General features: G+C 36.3%; 1 protein-coding gene across 5 annotated transcripts in view; it reads right to left on the minus strand.

The window, feature by feature from the left end:
• Positions 1-3,835: 3,835 nt before the first annotated feature.
• The window catches only part of LOC118204559 (MAM and LDL-receptor class A domain-containing protein 1-like), a 149,080-nt gene continuing 125,447 nt past the window's right edge, over positions 3,836-27,468 (minus strand). For all 5 annotated transcript variants that reach the window (XM_085812244.1, XM_085812242.1, XM_085812240.1 and 2 more), the window contains 4 exons: positions 25,023-25,220; positions 11,880-12,172; positions 6,254-6,329; positions 3,836-4,250 (listed from right to left, as the gene is read on the minus strand). In XM_085812244.1, the coding sequence (XP_085668370.1) occupies positions 4,201-4,250; positions 6,254-6,329; positions 11,880-12,172; positions 25,023-25,220 (617 nt within the window). In that variant the 3' untranslated portion in view covers positions 3,836-4,200. The remainder of the gene's footprint in view (positions 4,251-6,253; positions 6,330-11,879; positions 12,173-25,022; positions 25,221-27,468) is intronic.

Consider the following 27,468-nt stretch of genomic DNA (forward strand, 5'->3'; position numbering starts at 1 on the left):
CAATTTAAGTAGATTTTGAGTACAAACACATACACGAAGAAGACCTTCTCATTTAAACCGTTATTTTATCTTGCGTTAAAAGAGAAATATTTTGTTAGAGAAATATTTTATTCAGCGCTATGAAATACTTGTACAAATATAATTAGAACATTTTCAAACTTTAATTTGAATTATCTTTAATATTGAAGAAATATTTAAAAAAAAGACTGAGAGGATGAAAGTTGTTCGAAATATTTTTGCGTATTATATTTTTACCCCAAGTGGCACCATGATGTCGTAAATGACGTATCAACCTCGTCGCGGATGATGTAGCAGAGACGTCATATCACGTCGAAATTCCACGCTTTTACGACCGTCGCAAAGACGTGGATTTGAGGTCTTCGCTTACATTTTTCTTTTAAGCAGAAACATCGCTTCGTCGATTGATCGGTCTTATTGATGTTGGCGAAATGTTGGTAATAGTGAACGGCATGGTATGAGGCGACATGGATAAGCGTAAAGTTTACCGCGAGCATACATCAGTTATTCTCAATTGGTTAAAAAAATCTGAATGCTTTTAGATTTTGACGGTTGTTTGGTTTTTTTAAGCTGTTAAGCCCATCAGCGGCCGAGTGGTAAATGTTCTGTTCGGTTCGAGGTTTGAATCCCGCGAACGGGCTGGCTGCATGGATGTTTTAGTGGTTTTCCTCCCATGTGTAACGTGTATACGAGCCATATTTGGCTAATCTTTGGAATATGATAACAGGTAGTTTGGCGACATTTTGGTAAGGCGATAAAGGTTACTAGCTAGGACTTTAGCAGTGTACATGGATAAAGTCAAGAGTGAGCGCAATGCGATTTTTGTGCAATTCTGAGATTTTTTTTTAAGTGAAAATAAGTCTACGTGTACATGGATGATACCGTGTATGTGCAATTCTTAAAAACGCGGCAAGCAGTGGGCGATTCTGCACATTGTCCCAATTTCGCACCTAATCTTCGTCATGATTAAGCACTTTTGTTCCGAAAAAGTTCTAGCATAAGCGTAATTCGGCTAGCAGATTGTTGGAAAAAAATGTTTAATTAAAAGACATGCCTTTACTTCGTGAAAACAAAATGGCGTTCAAAAAAAAAAAAAAAAAAAAAAAAAACTCGCAGGTCGCTGTAGCAGGGTTGGTCGCCAAAAAATCACAAAGTTACCATAATCCAAAGATTAACCCCAGTTTCCTTTAGAAAGTCCTCCACGAAGGCATCCCTTCCCTAAAGCAGATAGCCCTCGAGGTTTTGCCGTAATTAAATAACCTAACGTTCTAAAGCTGTTATTCAGCTCGCAGACTACCAGAGTGCTATTACGTACACTCTTACTAACCTTTTTTTTTTTGTCCTTTCAGCTTTATTATTAAGCTAGAACTCCCGATTCAGCGTTAAGTGTTGGTAAACATTTTCCCCAGTTTTTCTCAGTTTATCATATGAATGTCCAATTTTCCCCATGAGACAGCTTTACAAAACTTATTTTGTCTTTTTATTAGTAACGTTTTGTTTGTTTACCTTGTTCATTAAATATCCCGTTCTTGGCACTTAAGCCGCAAGGAATTAGAATCAACAGCAAAATCACAAAATATTTAAAAATTGTATTTTTTTTATAATTTCCGACAAAGTCGCGCGCGGTAGAGAAATTTTTTTCGTACAGTTTTGCCACTGCTCGCTTTGAAATCCTTGATTTTGTTAACGAAAAGTTCGTTAAATTTTTACAAAATATGAAATCGATACCAAAACAAATTCAAATTTCGGGTTCCAGGTGCCCATATTCGGGTGGAGGACTGCTGTTCAAAATTGGATGGCTCTAGGTTGCGTTGAATTTTCATACTGCGAGAAACATGCATGCATTCGTGTAGATTGTTCATTATTTAATTTCTTGAAATATAATACAGAACGAGAATATTTAGTGGCAACAATTCCCTTTTGGATTAATAACGATAAATGTGAGATTTAAGTTTTATTAGCAGTTAATTCTATGTTAACGAATCCGTTATGATATTCACAATCTTGAGGGGAAGATTATTAGAATTTTTTCTACCATTCTGCCGGTTTGCTATTGGATCTACTTTCAGAGCATTTATAGAGTTGCCGCTGAGTTGGCGCAGTTTAATATGTGTTAAGAACTTACCTAGTTTTCCCTTTCTGATGCAAAGTGGCAGATAAATTTAGACACTTTAATTTTAAAATGTAATTCGGATGCGAAAAGTGAAGATAATTGACATAATGAATATACTGGAAGATAACACTGTTTGTATTAGTTAAAAATATTATGTCGTTGAATAATTAAAAACTTGACAAAATTCCGCTTTTGTTAAAATTTTTTCAAGTAGTTTTCTACCAGTTATAGCCAAAATGCGTGTTTTCTGCTCACCACCTTAAAAATGCTTCAAAAATGAAATACAAAAGAAATTTAGAAAAACACAGGAATAAAATATGTTCTTCATTAATGAATCTTCAGTTTATATTAATAAATGCTAGAAATCTTCAGTATTAAATTAATTTTAATTTCAAAGCTCTGACCCAAATTTTCGTTATTTGATGCATATCTTTAATATAACATTACAACATATAACATTACAATAATTGCAATATTATCTTTAATATAACATTAAATAACGACGAAGTTTAAATTTTCTGGTTAATAAGTACTTTGTGTCTTAAATAAAATAAATTATGGAAAAATGTGAAAGCTGAGATTTTATATTTTGCCCAAAGGGGCGTTTTTTTAAATTCCATAAATTTATTCCAAACCATAAAATTCAGTTCAACAGCAATATCACAGAATAATTTTAAAAAACGAGCTGGAGATAAAAATGTTTTTTCGTAAAGTGTTGCCATTGTTCGCTTTGAAATCGATGAGTTTGTTGATCAAAAATTCGTTAAAATGTTACAAAATATGAAACACATAATAAATTCCAAATTCGTGCTTTCAAATGCCCATATTGGAGTGGAGGATATTTACTCACGAAAGACATTACAATTTAAAAATAAATAGTAGTTTTGTATAGAAATCTAACAATATTGTGTTGAATTCTATTTTAAATGACGTCCGATCATTTTATAGCACTAAAAAGAACTTGGGGGGGGGGAGGAAAAAAACGCAAGTACAAATGCTTTATTTTACTCATTTATATATTTTCACAATTTTATTGAGATTGTCATTTTACGTTTGCTGTACGCTTTATTAGTATTTGACACTATAAATATTGAACTGAATATGCGTATTCGGTTTTTGTTAGATATGAAAATATTTTAGTGCTTGGCTGTTACAACTCAAAACCGAAAAATATTCAAATATAACGTTAATAAAAATACGTTAAAGAATATATATATATATAATTCTCGTTTACGTATTTTTTAAACTGGGCGTTTAAATTAGTTATTAGGGAAAAAAATGCACAATTATAATGAGTCCAGCTGGTTTGATTAGACGTGTCCAACTAGCAATTTGTTAAAGTTAGTGCAAAGTATAAACTTTTGCAAAAAGTAAAAATTACATTTTCGATGTGCACGTGACCAGGTGGATGATGATGTGTACTCAAAATGGTCATCATGAAATTTTAAATTGCCTTGCGTTTGTTAAAATACTTGTAAAATTTTCTAGAAAATATCAATTTTTAAATTAGGTTTAGGCTTTTCCACCTTATTTTCTCTTTTAAAAAAACATCAGCTTCTATCACATACTAATTAAGCACATGCTGTTTAAAAGGAAAGATTAACTAGTTTCATCCAAAAGTGATATCTTTTTAATGATGCAGTATAAATATTGTCATAATTTTAAATATTTTGAGTATTAATGTATTAGTAATTAAATGAAGTGAAGCATTTCAGTTTTTTTAATTGTCATATTTGTTTTACATATACATTTGCTAAATGAGCAGACATTTATTTATGGCAATATTTATTCGAATGCTAGATAAATGGCGTAGATGGGAACAGAAACCTGGCTGATACCACCGTTGTATGAAAGTAAGGGCACATTCATCCTTGAAGACTCGGCTTGTACTTCAATACGAGAGAAAATAATATCGGTATCGTCAAAATGTGCCACAGTTTCCCACTCTAATGGAACGCAATGAAACATGGTAAGTCTAATTTTGATATCTTTTTTGGTTGCTTAAGATTAGAAATATTCTGTAAATCAGAAGCAGCATTTTCTTCATTTTTAGTAGTTTCTTAAGCCACTTAGAATTTCTCAGATGGAAGGGGCTCCACTGCTGCTGCTTCAGGACGAGCTGGAAAAGAGTAAAAGGAATTTTATGCACAAAAAGAATCAACTGCATGTTCACTGAAGTACCACTGAAGTGGGGATAGCTAGTCAAGAACGAGTGGGGCCTCATCCAGTCGGCACACGATTCAATAATTTTCTGGAAGTTTTCGACGGGAAGAGCTTGCCAAACATCGGATCGAGGTGTCCATCACCGGACATCATGGTCATGGATGAAACATCAGACATTGGATTGACGCGCTACACAGAGTCTATCCCTAATTCAGTGGAAGTTCAGTGTTGTAAGTACATAGATTGTGACGGATGGGTCGGTCGGTCGTTCTCAGTGAGAGAGTGACAGAGTGAATGAGAAAGGGAGAAAGTGTCATTGAGAGATAATGTGAGGTAGTGAGTGTGAGAGAATGAGTGTGTGACTGAGTGTGAAAGTTGGGGGGAGAGAGATTGAGAGTGGGAGAGACAGTAAGAGAGAGTGAGTGGGAGAACGAGTGTGAGAGTGCCTCTCGCACTCAATCTCTCAGTGTGTGAACTTGAGAGAGAGAGAGAGAGAGAGAGAAATACTAGGAAAGAGTGAGAGCAGTTGATAGTGAGACACTATCTCTCATACCCGCCTTGTCAGTAAGAGGGTGATAGTGAGACAGTATAATAGAGTGTGAGGATGAGTTAGATTGGGAGAGAGTGTGATTGAGAGAGATAGTGTGAGAGGTGAAAGAGTTTACTGTCTCTCGCTCACTGAGAGTGAGTGTGGAAGAGAGTGGGAGAATGAGTGTGAAAAGATAGAGTGAAAGTAAGAGAATGCGAGAGAGTGGGAGACAGTTAGACTCTCCCTCTCAGGGTCTCCCAGGGAAAATGGGTGAGAGATACTCACTTTCTCCCACTCGCTCACTGAAAGAGTGTGGGAGGGACTGGGAAAGCGTCTCTCACTATTTGGGATGGGAAGAGAGTGATTGTCATTCTCACTATAAGTGAGATTGACAGACACTCGCTCACTGAGAGTGGGAGAACGAGGGGAAAGAGAGTAGGAAAGATAGTGAGAGCCTCTCCCACATTCACTCCCTGTGAGTGTGGGAGATTCTATCGCTTTCAGCCCCCTCTGTCTCACAAAAAGGGGGAGAGTGAGACAGTCGCTCTCTCCCATAGGGAGTGAGAATGTGTAAGATACTCTCAAACACTATCTTTCCCACTGAAAAACCATTTCTCGCTCACCGAGAGAGGGTTTCTCCATTTTCTCTCTTATTGAGAGAGAATAAGTGCAAAAGAGAGAGTTTTAGAGAGAGGGAAAGATAGTGTGCGAGAGCGTCTCACACACTCTCACTCCCTGCAGGAGAGAGTGACATGAGTATCTCACTCTCCCACTTTCTGCGAGAGAGAAGGGGTGAGAGTGACAGAAAACTCTCGCGCGCTCACACTCGCACTCTCTCTCTCTCGCACTCTCTCGCGCTCTTTCGCTCTCTCTCGCTCGCTCGCACTCTCTCTCTTTCGTCAGTTTAGTTCTGAGGTAAAGATGAAAGTGGACCAACTCTTATGTATAAACTTCTTTCAACTGATAAAGTATGGAATACTCTTGTATTTTCACCTATCCCAATGGACATGCCACGTGCACTCTTTACGGCAAATTTTCAACTCTCGAGAGGACTTTCTATATAAATATCTGCAGCGCATTGCTGTAGTTACTGATCACACAAGACAGTGTGCCTTTGATTGAAAAAAAAATAAAGTGAGCCCAAGGGCCAACATATCTACTGGTGATTACTCTTTGTAGTAGAGGCCAGATTTTAAATTTACGATCCAGATGTACTTACTGATGATGTCTGTCCGGTGAAACCATGGACTTTCTTCGTTTGACAACTTACACTGCACTGCAATTTATGATTTTAATTCTCACAACTTTCCCAAAGCTAAATTTTATTGAGCTGCCAGAAGTTTCATGGCAGATATGGCTACACATAGACAGGGGAGAGCATCTTAGCTGCATTTAAAAAAAGAGCATAAAAATATGTCATCATAACTTACTTTGACAGTTCCCATCGTAAAAGGTGACGTCATCAAGAGCAAAGCCTCCATCAGTCGCTTCTCCTTCAAATTCAATCTGAATTGTAATAGATAATGAACTTCTGTTAAAAAAGAGATTTTTATAAAATTCATATTAAATATCGAATGTGCACACAAGGTCACTGCCTTGTACTGCCTATTAAAATTTTACTTTAAATTCCTACTATTAGCTCATACTCTCCCTAAATCGCGTTCAAATTTTCATTTGTTAATAAAATACTTTTTATTCATCCACTCAAATTAAGATACTTTTTTTAAACTTGTAGTGGATGGTACTTGATGTTAATAAAGTTTATTTACATATTAAAAAATTTTAATTACGTATATATATATATTTGCATCTTTAAAATGTTTGTGTTGATCTAAGTAGGAATTTACTTGAGAATTTTTTTTATATTACTTGTTTTCCTGAATTCATTTAGACTTATTTCCTCGATTTTCATTAGAAATGTATTTCTCATACAATCAATCACCTCGCAGCAGCGCAAAAATACATAAAACCTCCAAACATCTTTATTCAAAGTTGTTAAATACAGAAAAGCCTAAAATGGCTAACACAGTTTAAACACTAAACAAAATTCTTTTTATGATTAAAATTCGTTACTACACAAAAACAAGCAGTTCGACCAGCGGACATATGGAATCAGCTCTAATGGAGTGACTTCCACTCGGACGTTTTAAATACCTCCACACAGATATTTTAGAGTCGTATCTACTACATGTCAACATGAACTGAAGAATTTCCTGTAAAAGATCAAGCGGTACAAACAGTTTCAGAAGGCATGACTTCGACCTAGATATGTCGTTTCAGAATGCCTCCTCCTTTTACTTCTGACTAAGAATGAAAGTTTAAAAGCCAACTTTTCTTACCTTTGAGCACCCACCGGGGGTCGACGTAGAGAACACTGCGAAGCTACTGGCTAGGACCTGTACCTAGGCAGTCTCGGCCACGGGGGTATAAAATTTATGAACTTCGCGGTTCTGAAGACTAAGGGAAAGGTCGCTTATTGGCCGGCGTCGGTGTCTGGCACGTCCTAGCGCGGCGTGAAACTATTAGCCCGGGGGTTCTCCCCTGGGTACCCACCGCGACGAGCAGCCCGAGCGACTGGTGGGTAGCAAATGACGACCAGTGCTGTTCCGGGAGAATTCCCGGGCGGTGCGCCTCTCTAAGCAGGGAAGGAGATTGAACCTCCCACTCTGGTTCTAAGGAGTGGGGGGGGACCTGTAGTGCGACCTTAAATGTGTTGCGGAACTGGGAATGGCCAAATTGCTGTTATCTTTGAGCAAACATTTTGGCTTGAGACCACTAGGACTACTGCATACCATCCACAATCGAATGGGATTCACTGAGCGGCAGCAATGAACTATGAAAGATAGCTTGAAGTGCCATTTACAGCAAAAAAAATCTTGAGTAGACTGTTTACCCTTTTGTTATTCTTGGATTATAAAAAACTTAGGATACTCGGGAAGAACTCTGTTTACCTTGAGAATTTGTTACCAAGATTCCTAATATCACACATTCTAATTTTGTTCAGAAATGGCTACAAAATTGACATTGAATTTTCTGCGACCACTCCTCATGGCAATAAAACTGTCTTTCTTTTAAAGTTACTTTCAAATGGATTGTATCCTTTCGTGCTCACTAACGCGGGGCCACTTCATTAATTAGCTTTGATCACACTTGAATTCATTCACATCATTTCACTTCACATTATTGATCACGCTTTGTTGCATTTTTACATGGACAGACCTGAAATACTTACGTACTATTCTGCGCGCAGCTAGCGTTGCGTAACTTACGAAAGCTACTATTACGTTATTCCATTCCCCAACAAAAAGCTATTAAATTTGCTTACAGACTCTGTGGAAACCCTTTACCTGAAACATTCGAATGCATTTTTTTTTCCTTTGAAAACATACAGACTCCCCGTGCACCACATATATACAACACGGGGCTTACAGAAGTAAGTTAACTAAACCATTAAAAGTTACATACATAAATAAACATTAAAAGATACATGCATAAGTAAAGCGAACAAAAGCAGAGAACAGCAGCCTAGACTTCAAGAAAACAGATAAGTTCACTGGCCAAGTCACTCCGAACATTTTCAAATCGTTCTGTAAGCAAAATCTAGGGCCATCCAATGTAGGGCATGAGAAAATCAAATGCTCCACATCCTAAGGAACTCTTTTTGAACATTCACATAAATTCTTTGATCGTACATTAAAACGAAACAGGTAAGATGCAAATTTACCGTAACCAGATAAAAACTGAGACACTTTAAAATTTAACGAGAGGAAAGACTCGGAATTCAGTCTATGGTAAATAGAAGGAAGGAACTTTTTGGTGACTTCAGCATTACAAGACGAAATGTATTCCTCATTCCACATAGCTAAAAGCTTTTTATAATGAAAGGACTTCCAATAACTCTTTGGAATGCTAATGTTGATATCAATGGGTAAATTTAAGGCATCTTTAGCTAAGAAATCAGCTCTTTCTTTTCCGTAGAAACCATGATAAGCACGCACATAAGCAAAGCAGATATCAATACCTCTAATTCTAAGTGAACTAACAGTTACTAGGGTTTCGATAACTAATTTATCGCAGCTGGTAATGCTGTTCAAAAGTTGAAGAGAAGAAAGAGAATCAGAACAAATAAGGTACTTTGAGGATGTTGTCCCATTATCCTGGATCCATTTGACGGCAAGATAAATGCATGGAAGTGCTGCTTGAAAAACTGTGCATTCATTCCGTATACGGTGTCTAAAGAAACAAACCTCAGAATGGCCTTCAAAAAGAACAAATGCAAGGCCAACCTTGTTGTTCATCTTGCTGCCATCTGTAAAGAAAACCATATGAAAACTTATTTCAGCAGTCTTTTTATAATCGCAGAAATTTATGGGTTCTAAAGTAGCGGGATGAGGAAGATCAGTGAAGGGGACAATTTCATAAATACAGTCTTCCAAAGCATCAGTTGCCAATGACTCTAAAATATTATTCTTGTATGCAATTTCAAAATCAAAATTTGAATGCATTCAGTCAGCATTTTTAACAATCGAATTTTATTTATTCACGATAGTCGTATATCTATTTAATATCTTAGTTAATAAATTAATATTTTGGAAATTTAATTACTTTCAATAATTAGTATATCAAACTAATAATGGCGATTCTAACAACGGCATTGATTGCAATTCATCTCCTGTTTTAGTGATATTTAGACGAGAAAAATGGCCCTCCTTAGAATGAAAGAAATATGGTAATTACTTAATGAGAACTCATTAAGAATTTTCTTCATAAGGTAGATAAGACAGATCGAACTTTTGTCAACCTCATATAAAAAACCATTATGGTAAATGAATGACTTCAAAATTTTCTTTTCTGTTCTCATCTGGAAGATAGGTGCTTCAATATCCAACTTCTTCAAGGAATCCTAATTTATTGCAACAAATGGAGAAAATAAAATAAAAAACATCCGCCTTCCATATTGAATTTAAATTCCACTTTCCATGAAAGATAAATGCTATTTTTCCCCACGTTTTTTCTCCGCTCCAAATACGAGCTTCCAGAAAATACCAACTGATTTTATTTCATCGCACTATGATTAGTCATCGCATTATGTTAATAGTTAAAACTACTATTAAATTTAAAGTCTTAAATATTAAATAATTTTAAGGAAATATAAATTTAATTTTAAACTTTAGATCCCATTTTACCAGAAATCCATGTCTTTTCTTGCTGCATTTTAAATTTAAAATTCTTATTTGCAAGGAAAAGCCCGAAGGACATCGTAAGTTCAAGCCTTGATTTTAAATCCTGACTCATTTTTCTTGCTTTTAAATCGAAAATAATTAAAAGCATGTCAAGAAATTTAAGCCTTTAAGTTCGTAAACAAAAGATGAGCTGATCTGGGGGAAGGGCAAATAAAAGAAGTACCTCAAGAAAACAGGTTTAGAAGACTAATCTCTATTATAAGAATTGTTTTAACTCCTTTGTAAACGCTTCGGAAAGAGAGAAATAAAAGGATAATTAAAAAAGACGACTTTCTCAGCAGTTATTTATTTATTTTATTTATTTATTTATTTATTATTATTTATTTTTTTTTTTTTTGCTAACATCAGTTTTGAAACCGACCCTGTATTTAAAAGTAGTTTAACTTCTCGTTATCTTACACTCAGTTCCAACTTCTCAAATAGTTTTTACCTTTTCTTATATCTGACGACACTAAATAAACATTATAATCAGTACTTTCATCTATAGACTTTTTTTTAATGTTCTAAAAGCAATATAAAGTATAAAAATTCGGCTAAATTTTTCTGAACACCAAGAGAAAGGTTTTAATTTAAATTTATCTTTCAAAAATGTATTTCATTAAAATTTTTCGTAATATAGAGGAAAATAATACCTTGAAAATAATAGTACATAAAAATCATCCGCTGCCTAAAAAAATTACTCTCAATTATTAGTTTAGTAAACTGTTCTATACAATTTCTGTGCTTTTCAAGTATTTCGTACAAGAAATTTAAAAGATTTATGTTTATTTCTGAAGATTTTTGTTTGCTTTGTTTACTTAAGGCAAAGTACTCGAGGGCTATCCACGTAACGGAAGGGATGTCCTCGTGAAGGTCTTTCTGAGCGAAACTGGCCCGTATACACGTTACACATGGGGAAAATAACGAAAATATCCCCGACCGAATTACCAGTACTTAGCCATTTTCCCTCTGGGCCCCTGGTGGGCTGAGCTCTAATAGAAGGTAAATGTTATTTTTGAATTAAAGATCTTCTAGAAAAAGAAGCCATTCCATCATACATATGAAATGAGTAAGAAAAATCCAGAAATCCCTTTTTAACTACCTGTGCTTTCATAAAATTCCATAAATATTTCATGAAATGAAAGCTAAAAATATATTTTAATCATATGAAAAGTCAGGAAATTTTAAAACTGAATCTTCTTATAATCATAAGGTTATATAATTTCTTTATAACGAAAATTAAACATGTTCTAATTTTAATAAGGAAAGTGTGAATCTGTACAAAACGATTACTTATTTTAAAATGTCAATTTTGAAACGAAACTATTTCATTATTACATAACACGAAGCAAAAACGTGTAGATTCACATTCAGCTATTCGTTAATTCACATTTCATTACCTCCAACAGAATACAACTTTTTAATTACATTTCAGTGAACGCTTGAGCAATTCTCACCTCAAGAATCAACTATCTTTAAAACATTTGTCTACTGTTTAGATTTAGAGCCTTAACACGTTGAGCGCCGCGCCGAATTTGCTGTCCTTTCCGTTCAGCCGGCAGCGAGCTAAGCCGTATTTTTGTTTAGAATGTTTCAATACATTTCATTAAAACTAAATTCGATCACATTTCATTGAGACTTTATTTTTTAACTTTAATACTGTCGGTCCCGCAGGCCGACACCAGCCAAACGAAAATTCCAGTGCCGGTCACCAGGGACCGACGCCGGCCACACGGAAAGTTCACTGCCGGTCCCTAGGGACCGGCGCCACGATCAGCGTGTTAAGTAAACCGATATGCATTTTAATTTTACCAGAATTAACTTCATAACTCACTCTGTAGGCAGTAAGCGTTGCTACAGAAACTTGTCCATACATCCAATCAGGTCTCGATGTGTCGAATTTTTTGGTTGCCATCTTCCAAATGAGTAATCGCTGTTCTTTTTCACCCTCCGGAGGTGTTAACTCAACTCGTACGACGCTGAGCGCTGTAGCCTCTCCTCGTCCGAAGGGAGCAAACCAGAAACTTAGACACTGAGCGTCATTCTGAGAGGAAGCGAAATCAGGACTCCGAAGAATTGGATTCTGAGGAGATGCCTGATTGAAGATGTCGAAGAACACGTATCCGGCTGCAATGTGAAAGAATACCGAATTAAAGATGAAACTATTAGACACTGTAAGAAAAAAAAGGATTTGTTGGACTAGATCAATAATTTAGGACTTATGAACAGAGAAGTCTTTACCATTTGGTTAATTGCTTTAGCTCCCTCTCCCCTATACGTGACCCCAGCCGTTTATTGATATTAACAAAATAGATACATAATTTGGAATGTAATATAAAAATTTAGAGTATAATGTATAAAATAGCATAATAGTAAATGTACAGAATTTTGAATGTAATACAAAAATTTTAAACATAATATACGGTATAACTCCTTAAAATATGTACACAATTTTGAACATAATATGCGACGAAAAGAAATAGTAATGAAGTGTAGTTTATATTTCCAACAAAATCCATAATCTATAGATATAGTAGAAAATCTATAGATTAAAGTCGGTAAATAAAATATGTTTATCTAATTCATATATATATATATATATATAGGGTTCAAATTTCCAGATTTTGAAAATATGTAGTTCAAATAATTCATGTGTAAATATAGTTCACATTTCAAAATGTTCATGTACATAGTTCAAATAGTTCATATACGTAGTTCAGGTAATTCTAATAAAGAGTTCAGATATATCAAAAAATTGAACTTTCTAAAATATAAATAGATCTAAAGTTTAAATAAATTGTACTTTATCATACTGTTCAAATTATGGTAGATTCCATGAAAGGTTCAAATTATAATAGATTCCACTAAATCACCTGGAATATTTGGAAAATTTTAAAATCAAGATGATGTAGTAGTGCTATGTTATGCTTGAACATCCACGGCTTGATCAAAGAACACATTACTCCTGTATTCAATATTACGATGAAATAATTAAATGAATAATTAGTGGAAATTTCTTATCCCCATCAGAAAGGGAAGCATGATAATTATAAAATCTCCGATGTGGGCATCACATTACTTCCTTGTACAGCCTATTAAATTATCTCTCCAAGTGGAAGAGTTTCGCGATGCACAGTTCAGGGGACACTGTTGGATATGGAACTACGCAGCAGACATCCCAATTGTGTGCCTCTGTTGACCAACCGTCATTGCCAACTACGCCTACAATGGGCTAAGGAGCATAGAGACTGGACCATACACAAATGGAAGACAGTTGCCTCGTCAGATGAATCACGATTTGGCTAAGGAACATCGAGACTGGACTGTGCACAAGTGGAAGACAGTTGCCACGTCGGATGAATCACGATTTGGCTAAGGAACATTGAAAAAGTGGAAGACACTTGCTACGTCCGATGAATCACGATTTGGCTAAGGAACATTGAACAAGTGGAAGACAGTTGCCACGTCGGATGAATCACGATTTGACTAAGGAACATCGAGACTGGACCGTGAATAAGTGGAAGACAGTTGCCTGGTCGAACGAATAACGATTTCTGATTCATTGCGTCCATCGCCATCTCACGGTACGCCGTCTTCCAGGCTAACAGTTACTCCCTCCCTGTATAACAGGTCATACAAGGGCTGCTGCTGGCAATATTATTCTTTGAAAGACGTTCTCATAGGCGGCTTTCGGAACTTAAGTTGTAATAGAACAAACCACGAGAACTACGGAGCATCTGAACATAATTGCGAATCAATTGCGCAATTACATTGGAAGTGCAATATTCTGGCAGGATAACGCCCCATGTTACAAGTCCCATACTGTATAGGAATGGTTCGAGGGTCATGACGATAAATTCCTGTTACTGTCTTGGACACATAACTCGCCTAGAGCACATTTCGAATATCATGGAGCGATAGCTTAGAGCTCAAACACCACTATGTAGAAACATCTCCACTGTGATATCCATGCCAAGAAGAGTTGCAGCTGTTTTCCACGCCAAAGGCCACGCAGCGCCGTTATTGAGTAGGTAGTTGTAATGTTTTGGTTCTTCAATGTATGTATATATATTTTTTAACGCTTTGCAGTTTCACTAACCTTACTATCAGATAGTAATTTTACTCCTATTTAATACTAGTACTGTTAATTTTTTTTATTATTACATTTACTATTTCACATAATAATAACAATTCTGTTAATCATTATATCATTTACATTTAATTATCATAATTATAATTTTGTGTTATAAGTATTATGTACATTAATTATTATTATAATTTTGTAATAAGTATTTTGTGTATGTAGTTAACTCCTTACTTTAGTTATCAAGATTTATAGCTGTAATATTTCAACATTTAGTGGTTCAATATTAATCATCTTTCCCAAGTCTTTCACTTTTCAATTTACTATCGATTCACCTCCTTCTCTTAGCACTTAACCTTCAATATCTTTTCTTCAATAAATTTATAATACTCCTTTTCTTATTAAATATAATACTTCTTTTCTCTGTAAAGATTATTAGTTAGAAAATTATTAAATATAACATTTATATTTTTATTATTTACTTTTAGCATATCTATAATATTTATATCTAGTCTGCACTTTACATTTTTCTAAATTTATTTAATGTTTCTTATATATTTAGTGTTTTTCTTATTCTAACTTGGCTTATTTCTAAATTATTCATGTTTAAATTCTTTAATATGTATAATGATATTTTATATTATATATAATTTGGTTATTCTTCGAAATTAATATATGAAAGTCTGTCAACATAAATTTTCAACATATGTAACAATTCTCTAAATATTCATGTTATGAGCTTTATTATGAACATTGCCATCTATGTAAACACCACAAGACCTGAATAATCTGTCTCTGTATGTTATATGCATATTTGTATAACCATTGCAACTTTATAAAATTTTATATTAAGTAAATGAGCTGATAGGTAGTTTCTATCAATAGAGCACAAGTGCTGAAAGTCAAAATGATGGTGTAGCTGCTTTATTGATGGTCTCCTGTATGTATGTTACCGTGAAAGACCGAAATTGGAGAATGTAGACTTTCACCAGAGAATGTCAACATTCACCAAATACGTCGGTGAAAGATCGAATATTTCTTTGCATTCTTGTACATTCGGAACCTCACCGGTGTATGTAGACAATCGCAGATATGCTCTGGTGTAGGTGGAAAAGAGAGGAGTATATGTACACGCTGCCATTGCAAAAGGAAGTGTTCCACAAATAAATACAGTTGTAAAAGCAAGGGCCTCTTGTGCAATTCAAAGTGTCATAATAGTTTAAGTTGTTGCAATAAATAAGATTTGAATCTCATAATTTGGTAAGTTTATAACTTCTATTATTTTCCTTTCTCATTTTGAATGTTCTTAAATTCTTAAGTTCTTATTCTGAGTCTCAAGTGCGTTTTTTCGTAAATGAATTACGGAGAAGGAAATATAATATTCTTATATGTTCAACATTCACCATTAGTACATGGTGAATGTCGACATTCACCGGTGTAAGTCAGAAATAAGAGTATTTGGAAAATATTTTGGACATACACCAAGCGACTGTGAATGTTGACATTCACCGGTGAAAGTGGACATTCTCCAGATTTCGGTGTTTCACCGTAACATGTATATATACTCGTTTGGTAGAGCCGATTGAAACAAAAAAGGGAGAGGCACAACTAGATGTTATAGCAGTCCCATATACGGAATTTTAACGTTCTACGACTACCAGTTTTTTAGTTAATTGAAATACGTACGTTCGTACAGATGTAACTAAAAATATCTTGCCTGAATACATTTTAAAACCCTTTCACAGTCGTTTTGGAAAACCGTTTGGTTTCCTCCTTTATTCTGTCTTTATTTATTTTTATTTATTCTGTCACACAAAAACATCATTCAAAATGGACTCAAGAGCAATCAAAATGGATATTCGAGTTCAAATATCATACCCAAAATTTCTCGAGGGTAACAGTAATTCCTTAAAAGTGTATTCTGGATTAGGTAGAATTCTGGATTAGGTAGCATCTCTTAACGGAGCTATAAAATGTTTCGCAACTTTCGAAACAAACAAAAATTAAGTTACACATGTACTTTATTACTGATATTTTGTTTAAACTACTTCATGACGTATAAATTTCAGCAATAACAATAGTTTTATTACTGATATTTTGTTTAAACTACTTCATGACTTATAAATTTCAGCAATAACTCAATTTCTAAATTCTAGCAATAACTCTGAAAATATGCTTGTCATTCAGCCCATACCTACGGGTTTTCATACTTTAGAATATTTAGGCGTTCAAATTCATCTACGTTTTATAATGACATCCTAAAATACAATATAAGCTTTCATAATGCTCCATCTCCATCGATTATTTAATAATAAAAGTTAACCTCATACTGCTTTAAAAGATATTTCTTTTGCTATAGTCCCGGAAGATCGTTAAAACTGAATCCTTCCTTCTAAAATCCTAAATATGAGATAAATCTGGTAAAGATTTTGGTATTTTATAATTTCATTTTCAGACAAAATTAAGTTACTGCACTGCCTTAAATCATGTCCGAGTACAAATATCGTTTAACGGATACCACATTTCTAAATTTGTTATTGTGATCTAAATTATATACACTGCAAATATTAATCAAGTAAACACAGATCTGATGATATCGTCGAGATTAAACAAACTGCTGAAAAATGAAAAATACTATGCGTTGATTAAAAAGAAATTATGCGTAAGAAATGTAATATTTATTTCACCACAAAATGTGCACTGAATCGCACGTAACAGGAGAAATTTCCATTTAAATCAGGTTAGCTTACTTCAATGAGACAAAATTTTTTAGGGCTATCTAACTAATGAAAGGAATGCCTTTGTGGCTGATTTTCTAAGGGAAACTGCTCATACGTTACAGATGTGGAGAAACACGAAAGCCAATCAAGCAGCCAATCAAGCAGCCAATTTGCTTGTCTGGGCTTTAGACAGGCCTCTGAGTGGTAAAATACCATTTTGTCAAGCAGTTATATAGTTACTTTCGTATCCTCTTTTATTTTCCAGCTCGCAGCGACATTTTATAAATGAACTAAAAATGTAAAGACATAATAAAAAACTTTATTCTTTTGAAAAAGTCTTGAATATGAATGATTAGCTTCCACTTCAATCCAAATCAGTAAAACCTTTACCCTCTTCTGCCTTATGTTAATAAGATTTTGAGAGTCAAATTTTAGTTATTACAACAAAATGAGATTCAGTAGAAAGACTTTACTTGTTAAGTATTGTAAAATTAGTTTCATATTTTCTTACACAAGATTAATTAGCGTGGAATTTAATCAGGAATAAATAAAGTAATTAGTGAAAAATTGACAAATGGAAAAAACTCTCCAAGTATTAGCTGTAAGGAATTCATAAATATTTTTAAAACAGAAATCCATTTAACTGTGCTTTCAAAATAAAAAATGATAATTAAATGTATTCGTATAATGCGTTCTCCAATCGAAAGCTTCATTAATTGTCATAATTTAAATAACCATCTGGCTCTAAAATAAATTTAGATCTTTCTTACTTTTCTTTTGATTTTAATATAAAGGGTAACTGTTAGGTAATACATAATATTTAAAACAGGTAAACAACTCGGATTATTCTTTATTTAAATTTAACATGTCATTAATATTAAAACTCCTAAGGTAGATGAATACTGATCAAATTAAGTTGAATCAAAGGTAATTTTTTTGTGATCTTAAGTGAATCAAACTTGTTCTTCAAAAACGTTTTTTTAAAAAAACTTTGCTAGAAATGGTCACGGTTATGGTTTCTTTTGAGTGCTTACTTTCAACTATAGTTCTCACTAAGATTTCCATTTTAAAACATGATCCAAAATAATGCGATTCTTTTTTAATACATCCTCATTTCAGTATGACGAAGGAAGGGATCCGCATTTTAAATTTGTAGAAGAATAAAACATTTTATGATTTCAAAGAGCTAAATACGTTTAGTTAATAAAAAGTATTTATAAATATTTTTAAGATAAAGTTTTGATTTTTTTTAATTATATTTTGACATGTGTTTGAATCTTTCCATAAATAGTCAATTAAAACTACAAGATAAAAATAAATACTTCCAGATCTGGAGATATTATCTTCTGGTTTTAAATAATTAGTAATAAATATATATAATGAGTTTATATTTATTGTTAAATATTAATGCGACTCTCAAAAAGAAAATGTATTGTCGGATGAGTTAGAAATTCAACCAATCCAAGACTTTCCGAGTTAACCTTAGACCGTGCGAGTTGTTTCTTTGCTGTTTTGTACTGCATTATTTACTGAAATTGTAGATGTCCTTGATTGAATAAAAGAAAATATCGCACGAATATATTGCAAGAAGTTTGATATCCTCTGAAAAAGTAAAATGTTATTCACCTTGACCCAGAGTCATGAGAGTGGCAGTGAAGGTGCAATCCTTTATGCAAATAGCGTACAAAAGCATCTCGGAATTCAAGGATATTCATTTCATTTCGAAATATTTCCCCCAACATCTCTAAAAGATAACAGCAAAGCATTAGGATGCCCTCCATGTCAAATAAATGCAAAATTTACATAATTTTACATAACGTGTAATACGTTAACACGTTAATTTACGTAACGTAATTACGTACGTTAATTACGTTAAACGTAATTTTACATAACGTGTAAATAAATATGTAATTACATATTTATACGTTATTACGTACGTTAACGTAATTACGTACGTTAATTACGTTAAACGTAATTTTACATAACGTGTAAATAAATATGTAATTACATATTTATTTTACATAACGTGTTATGCGGGATATTCAAAAATACTGTTATTGCGGGTTATTCAAACGTAATATTTTACGTAATGTGTTATTGCGGGACATACATAATGTGTTATTGTGGTATATTAATATTAATTCTTTAGGATATCATTTTAACATAAATATGAGTACCGCAGCACAGTACAAACGATTCGAGTTCAGATTCCCTCAGTTTATGGAAACTGGAATGGAGCTGTACAATTCGAGCGGTGGGACTATACTTGTACCACCAAATGGAGTAGTTCTAATGTTTCGCTCATTTCTATCTCTACCTGTATTGCATACATCAGAGTTTTAGAGAAAGACAGATGTTTACTTTTGTTTTGATAAATGCTTATCACTTTATTGCTTATCACTTTTGTTTTGATAAATGCTTCCTTATTATAGGAATGAATCAATTCACTGCAGTTATTTTTACCATACACCAGCACTTCTCAACCTTTTGACCATCTAAACAAACCTTGAAAACCCTTAGTAGCACCACTACAAAGTACTACCACCACCACACCACTCTTGAAGGCATAAATTTACGAGTGTTAGAGAAAAAAACTCAAACAGAATATTTCGGGTATTCATTTTTTAATTAAATGGTTAAAAATATTTTGCTTCTTTGCCTACCACCGCTTGATGTCCCTGCCCTATACAATATTAAACCAGCTGAGGTGTTTAATTCGACCAATAGACAATTGTAATTTTAGTTAATCTTTAGATTATGGTAACTTGGCGATTTTTCGGCGAAAATTTGGCGACCAACCCTGCTACAGCAACCTGCTAGTTTTAGTTTGGACGCCATTTTGTTTTCACCAAGTAAAGGCATTTTTTTTTTTTTTTTTTTTTACTCAACATTTTTTTCCAACAATCTGCTAGCCAAATTACGCTTATGCTAGACCTTTTATGGAACAAAAATGCTTAATAATGAAGATTAGGTGCGAAATTGGGAGAAAGTGCAGAATCGCCCACTGCTTGCCGCGTTTTTAAGAATTGCACAAACATGGTCTCATCCATGTACACGTCGACCTATTTCCAATTAAAAAAAAATCCCACAATTGCACAAAAATGGCATTGCGCACACTCTTGACTTTATCCATGTACACTGCTAAAGTCCTAGTTGGTAACCTTTATCGCCTTACCAAAATGTCGCCAAACTATCTGTTACCATATTCCAAAGATTAGCCGTAATTTTTATTCAAAGTCCGTATTCCGAAAGTGGATCTCCTTGTTGTTGTGACTAATCTCTCTTGTCCGAGGAATTCATCCTGGCGAACAGCAAAATTGTGCCTGTCGTTGGCAGGAGCCTTGGGAACCAGCATCCAGGGGAAATGAGTCCGAGGGTCTCTGACCTCTTTTCCCCTACCACTCCAGAAAAATTTTGGCTCGTCTGTCTATCGCCTCGATCTCTGTCGATCTTTCATAATTAGAATGCACACAGACACTACACATTTAGAAACACCCATGCCTTCTCCGGGATTTGAACTCGGGTCCTTCTGTGTCATAACTGTCTTACCTGGTGATGGTTGAATGAACTTTTTATCGATCGATCTTCAGATAACTCATAATGGTAATCGAAGTTTTGTAAAGTTCGAATTCTAAGTAAACATCAAAGCAATGAAATGCAATGTATTGTTGTAAAAGAATATGGCATTCGTTGTATATGATTATCACTGCATGTGTGAGAAGTCTGTCATCTTTAAAACACAGAAACCGTCAAAACATTACGAAAATCAAACTTTTAAGAAAATGGACCTTTCAATTGGTTCATGAGCATACGTACGATTAACAAGTGCAGATACACAAGAAAATTAACCCACACAGGAGTTTTACCAGCCATATTTAAATTTTGTCGACTTCTTGAATTTCACTGCGGTAGTAAAACAACTTTAAAACTTTTACATGTAGTTACATTCAATGGATAAAATTGAAATTAAAATTTAAACCGCAGTTCAAAATGATTTAAAAAATAAAGCTTTTTTTTGTCCGAAGGGAAAAATTGCCCGGAAGGACTATTAATTTCGTGTTAGCATTTTGCGTTAATTCACTATAACTGTCGGTTCACTTCTCAAATTGTGGCCATCCAATATTACCGCCCTTTATTATATTTAAAGAAATCAAATAACGAAGAATCTGCATAAATGTATGTATGTTTCTCGCACTGTCATAAAACTGTCGCACTTCTCGCACTGTGGCAACTGGGGCCAAAATCCTCACATCCGAAACGTGCTATACCTCACAGTTTTAGAAAAAATAGCTTAATAGGCTGCAGTGATCTGGGTGCAGCCAATGGGAACTCGCAAGATCAGGCAATTTACAGCGCTACAACGCCCCTTTGCGCTGCAGTTAAGCAAAGTCTCTTGACTTTATCCATGTATCCATGTCACTCTTGACTTTATCCATGTACACAGCTAAAGTCCTAGCTAGTAACCTTTATCGCTTTACCAAAATGTAGCCAAACTACCTGTTACCATATTCCAAAAGTTAGCCGCAGAACCGCCACCAATGCAGCAACAGTTTTAGCCGGCATATTACCACTCCATATAAAAGCAGAGATGGAGGCAACTTTCACTAAACTGATCCACCTATGCCAAGATGCAACTTTCGCAAATACCAGCTACAGTACAGTCCAGTTCGTGCGTCCCTCCACTTCTGTTCATACCCATCCAGCTCTCAGAGGAAGTGGAATCCATATCACAACCGGCAAGCAACAGACTCGCATCTCGGCACACGCACCACGGATCGGGGTACAGATCTACACAAACGGTTCAAAGCAGGAGAATAGTGCAGGCTGTGCATTTGTGCACTATGAGAATGGCAAAATTGAACACTACTCGCAAGGACAACTTGACACTCAAAATAGGATCTTCCTGGCGGCAGTGCTGGGAATTACGGCTGCAGTGCAAAATCTCATAGATAACCAGATCCCACAAGCAAATATCTATACCGATTGCTTGTCAGCTTTAATTGCACTTGAGAACCATCATGTCTCACCGTTCATACTCACTCTCCAATATCTTCTTATGCAACACCCTCAATACCATCTCAACGTGGTCTGGGTTAAAGCCTATGCGGATAATGAGGACAACGAGGCTGCAGACACGCTGAGCAAAGATGCAATTTCCAACCCGGCAGCCCAATCTATCACCGTACCTGCAGCCCCCTCTTATTTAAAGGGCCTCCTACGAGAGCAAGAAATGCACCAATGGCAACGAGAGTGGACCGAATGCGAGACAGGCAGATGGACATTCACCCACCTCTAGGAAGTTTCCACCGACCGACTCTTTGCCGTAGCACCTCTCACCTACTTCACCACGGGTCACGGCCCGTTTCCAAGTTATTACAATCGCCATAGCATCTCAAATACCGATATCTGTGTCTGCGGATCAGGTGGGTCACCAGACCATTATTTATTTGAATGTCCTTTGACGTCTGCACACCATCTCCCGCTGCCTACAAATAATAGAAACGCCTATCACCGGTTCCTTATAACGCATAAAGGAGCGGTAAATTCAATCTCCAGCATCATTAACACGTTGAGCGCCCCACGTATGTTCTAGGCAATTCAGTTCAGGCCACGCGCTTCGCTTAAAAGCGCTGGTATTGTAGGGCCAGTGATTCGTATCGCGGTAGAAGACAGCAACAAGTTGTGAAAAAGAAGACATTCCGTCGAACAAAAATGCAAGAATATCTAGAAAACGACAACATAAACTCCAAAGAAAAACTGGAAAAGCCTCTGAAGTACGAAAATATTGTAAGTTATGTTATGATAAAAATGCAACAGAAGCTGGTAGAAAGACTAAAAGAGTGTTGTCACATTTTGTAATAGCTGTAATGGAGAACCGTTTTTATATTTACCGTGTTTCAATGAAATCCAATGAATTAAAATCAAATCATGAATCAAAACTAAGTAAATTTTAAATAAATTTTGTGTAATTTCATAAAACAGTGTAAATTTTATAGTTATATATTATGTTACACGCTGTCAGCCTGCGGCGTTCGACGTGGCCTAAACGAAAAGGTCTAGTGTCAGCCACAAACGGATGACGCGACCTAAACGGAAAGTTTAGTGCAGCCACAGATAGCCGACTCGGCCTAAACGGAAAATCTAGTGTCAGCCAAGGATAGCTGACGCGGCCTAAACGGAAAATCTAGTGTCAGCCACAGATGTCTGACGCGGCCTAAACGAAAAATCTAGTGTCAGCCACAGATGTCTGACGCGGCCTAAACGAAAAATCTAGTGTCAGCCATAGATGGCTGACGCGACGCTCAACGTGTTAATACCATCGCGGCATTGGGCACAGACCTTTGCCAACCGTGCCAAAATGACATGGTCAGTAGACTTCGGCCTCCACGCTCTGGTGTACTGATGATAAGCTCTCAGACTAGTCCAACGAATTGTACAATATCTGGTCTTCACAACAATTGTGTGTTTAAGCTTCGTTGCCCACCAATTTAAAGTGGCAATAATAAAAATCTGAAAGTACTTTGACATATCTTTAGTGAAATTTGCAATGCCTCCTTAATGATATATATGTAATTCCTTCAACAGTATTTGAACAAGCATCTTCTGCAGTGTTAGTGAACGTTTGTGTGCCTCACGATGCAGTGTTCCTCACGGTGCACTAATTGCTGGGGCACCGCCCAGTAATTAGTGCTACAAAATCCTCGTGTTATTTTAATCAGTGTTTTTTATCTACGTTATTAGTGACGCTACAATAATCAATGCAATATAACTGCACGCTCCTACACACATGAGTATTCACGAACTCATCATTCATCATGCAAGATGTACCTGTATTTATACACAACAGAATTGCCCAACACTAACTTTGTGCTCCAGCCTTCATGTACTCCACTTATCTTTTTTGCTTTAAATGTGTATGTACCTGTTTTATGTGTTCTCTGTTTATGCATTTTCTGCTTTATGTTTTGTGTATTATTTGCTTATGTGCATTTATGTGTTTTTTGTGTGTACATTTTAAATGTATTTTTAGTTTAATTACCTACCATCTGTAACACCACAACCTACCTCTTCAGTCTGTAATACAGTCCTACTAATGCCCTTGAAAGGAGCTTCCTGACACGTACTTCCCTGACAACCTAAATCTCCTGGTACAGCCTTGTGGGGCTCCAGGGAGCTTTTGCTGTAGTTAGAGGAGGGTGTTTATCTCATGCCTGTTTACCTCTGTTAAAAACCAGGCGTCCCAGTCCTCCGTAACCTACCTACCTTTTTTGTCTTTTTAGCTTTATTATTAAGTATTTTTTCTAAGCATTGTTTCGCACTGATGCCATGTATAGTTCAACAAAATTACAAAATGTTAAGAGCATTATAATAGTATACATTTAGAACTACCGTTGCACCGTTAATTATTGGCATAAATTTCTGTTTTTTCACTTTTTTTCTCAGTTCAGCCTATCAGTTTTTGCACACTAATATGGCTTTACAAAACTTTGTCTTTTTATTATTAACGTTTTTTGCGTTTACTTTACTGAATATCACGTTCTTACGCAACACGAAATGTATTTAGAATTTACGATAGACAGTCTCGCTCACTGGAGGTAGAAAGTTTTTATTCCGTACGGTGTTGCCACTGCTCGCTTTGAAATCGTAGAGCCCGTAAATCAAAATATTCGTTACAGTTTTACAAAATATGAAATAGGTAATAAAACTAATTTGGAATTCAAAATTCTAGCTTCCAGGTGGCCATGTTTTGGTAGAGGTCTAAGCTATTCAAAACTTAATAGTTTTAGGTACTGTTGCTTATTCACAATACGGGAAACATGCATACATTCATGCAGATTCTTCCTTATTTAATTTTTTTAAATATAATGCAGGGTGATAATATTTGGTGGCAACAATCTGAAAAGTGGTCCAACGCATTTAAATGTTTCGATGCAAAATGCCGATTCGAGACTTGTTTCCCTTTTGGGCTAATAACTTTAATATCTATTCATGACGTCCTTGTAATGGAAATGTGAAGGAAATAATCTACATTAAGAATAATCACAGCTTTGAAAGTATGATCTTGAATATTCGCTGGTCTGCCTACGACAGACGCCTGTCGCCATGCAAGCCTTCTTGCATAAACTAAATGTAACGGAAATTAATCTAAATTAAGAACTATAAACAAACATACTTGGAGCTCTGAAAGTATGATCTTGAAGATTCGCTGGTCTGCTAATGACAGACGCCAGTCGCCATGTAAGCCCCTCTTGCACATGCTGGTCTTGTCTGCTGAATTTCGTAGTTCGATGGTCTCCCAGTTGCTGTAGAGGAGGAGGGGATTCCGTGTTGTTCTTCCAATCACACATACTTCGGTCGAAAGAGCATTCGCCTGCGGTTAATATGGAAGTTAGTCTTATTTAAAACTAATTCGAAACGTGTGTTTAGAAAACGTGTAAATTATATAACATACAAAGACTGTTTGCACATTTTCTTAGACGATTTTGCTTGGCTAAAAAAAGTCTGGTAGGAAATTTTTTTTTAACTGCAGCTATATTTTTGGAAGTAAATTAGTAGTCCGCTCTTTGACAGTTGTTTTCACGGAGAACAGGGTTTTTAAAGAAGCAATGGAAAGGTTAAGTTTCTGCTCTTTCCGAAGAAATTTATTGGTATCTACACTGCTGGCCATTCAAATTGCAACACCAGGAAAGAATGATCTGACGAACGTCAAAAATCATATGAAAGAGAAATATTGGGATATGCAAATAATTAATATTTCAACGCATTGCCAGGAGGGAGAAACGACATCTAAAACACTGCATTAAAAAAGTTCTGTAGTGAATTTCTCATTCGGAAAGTGCTTTGTAAGATTAGAGTTTGCTCAGAATATCGTGTTATGCCACGAATAAGAAGAGGAAATACTTGCAAGTTTCGAAATTAGGTAGAGGCAAGAGCTCTGCCTATCGGAACGATAATCCACACTGCCTATCGGAAGTGTGGATTATCGTTCCGTGGTATCACCGTTCGCACTTGTCGATATCTAACCACTGTCATACGAATATAGAATCAATGGATTGCTGAAAGTCATACCGAACGACATGCAGCATCTCAACGCCCTCCCATGAACAACGCCAGAGAGGACACACATATTGTAAGGCCAGTCCTGCAAAACCGCACGAGCACATCACGGATCACTAGTCAGGAAATGGGCACGTTTCTACCAGTAGCATGCCCAGTATCAGCTCGCAAAGTGCGTCGACGTTTGAAGCAGCGTGTGATATCAGCAGGGTGACCATTATTTCCGCTTACCTTGCCAATGCAGCATAGAGAGAGATGGCGAGACTGGTGCGCCAGACGAGAAACTTGGGAACCGGAGTGGCACAATGTCCCCTTTTCAAACGAACCCCGAGTTTACGTGCAGTATTTTGATGGCCGTATACGTGTATCTCGGCCACGGGGGTATATAATTTATGAACTTGGCGGTTCCCGATGGTCCATGGGGTAGGTTTATACTTGCTCTTCATGGGCCGGGAGGTGTAAGTCCCTTCCACCAGGGTATTGGTAGCCAAATAGCAAACTGGGCCATTGAGCGTCCGGTCCCTGCTGTCCTTGGTATTCCATGTAAAAGCCTAAGGAGAGGGGCATCCCGTGTAGGACTCGCAGGTAGCCCAAATTAACGGCCGGTCATCGACCCTAAGTTTCCATCTCCCACCCCACCGTGGTCTCGGTCCGGCCGGGATGGTGGTCTTGACCGGCCCGTGTTTAGCGGTGGGCTTTTAATCGTTGAGCGATTAATAGAGGGTACCATAAAATTGTTGGTGTCTCGGGGGTGTGGGACCCTGGGCCCAGCAGGAGTGTTTCAAGTCATCGGTGGGAGACGCTTTCGGGATTTTTCCCGTTCCCAGAATGTGATTAAGTTCACGAGCTGCGGTAAAAATCTTAGTTAGTATACGTGTATGGAGTGTCCGAGGAGACCGCACGTCGCCTGCTTGTATAGGAGCCCTGCCCCTGGTGCGATGGTTTCGGCAGCCATTGGGTACACGAAACGCACATCTGTAGTTTCGATCCAATGTAATTTGGGTACATTTCTGACATCTTACGTCCAGTGGTTGGGCCTTAACTTCGATCCCCCAGACGCCATGTTCCAGCAAGGTAATGCAAACCACACGTTGCACGTCGTGTTCTTACCTTCTTCGATTGGGTATTCAGTTGCTGCCCTGGCTTGCATGGTCTCCAGATCTGTCACCCATTGATGAAGTGTGGTATAGACTTCAAGCAGCATGGAATGAGTTGCCCATTTCTGTGATCAAAGCCTCCCCCCGGGGATTGACTCAGGCGAATGCCTGAGAAACACTGGTTAGGATCTGTACCTAGGCGGTCTCAACCACGGGGGTAGAAAAACAGACTTCACAGAAGGCCTGAGGGCTCTCGGGACAGAGTAAGGCTCGGCAGGGACCGTACTGGCAATGCCTTGTCTGCCCTTGCTCTGTTGGGTCGCAACATGGTAGATTGTTTCATGGGTAGGGTGGCAATAATCTCGTTTGGCAATGTACCTCAGCTCGGGAGCTTTCTGCCCCTCAGTGTTGTGATCCAAGCCCAGTTTGACTGCATGCCTAACGGAGTAAAGGCTGTTTCTACTA

Source organism: Stegodyphus dumicola, chromosome 2 (assembly GCF_044657685.1).
Source record: "Stegodyphus dumicola isolate Sdum_Otavi_A_Nest chromosome 2, ASM4465768v1".
Taxonomy (NCBI): domain Eukaryota; kingdom Metazoa; phylum Arthropoda; class Arachnida; order Araneae; family Eresidae; genus Stegodyphus; species Stegodyphus dumicola.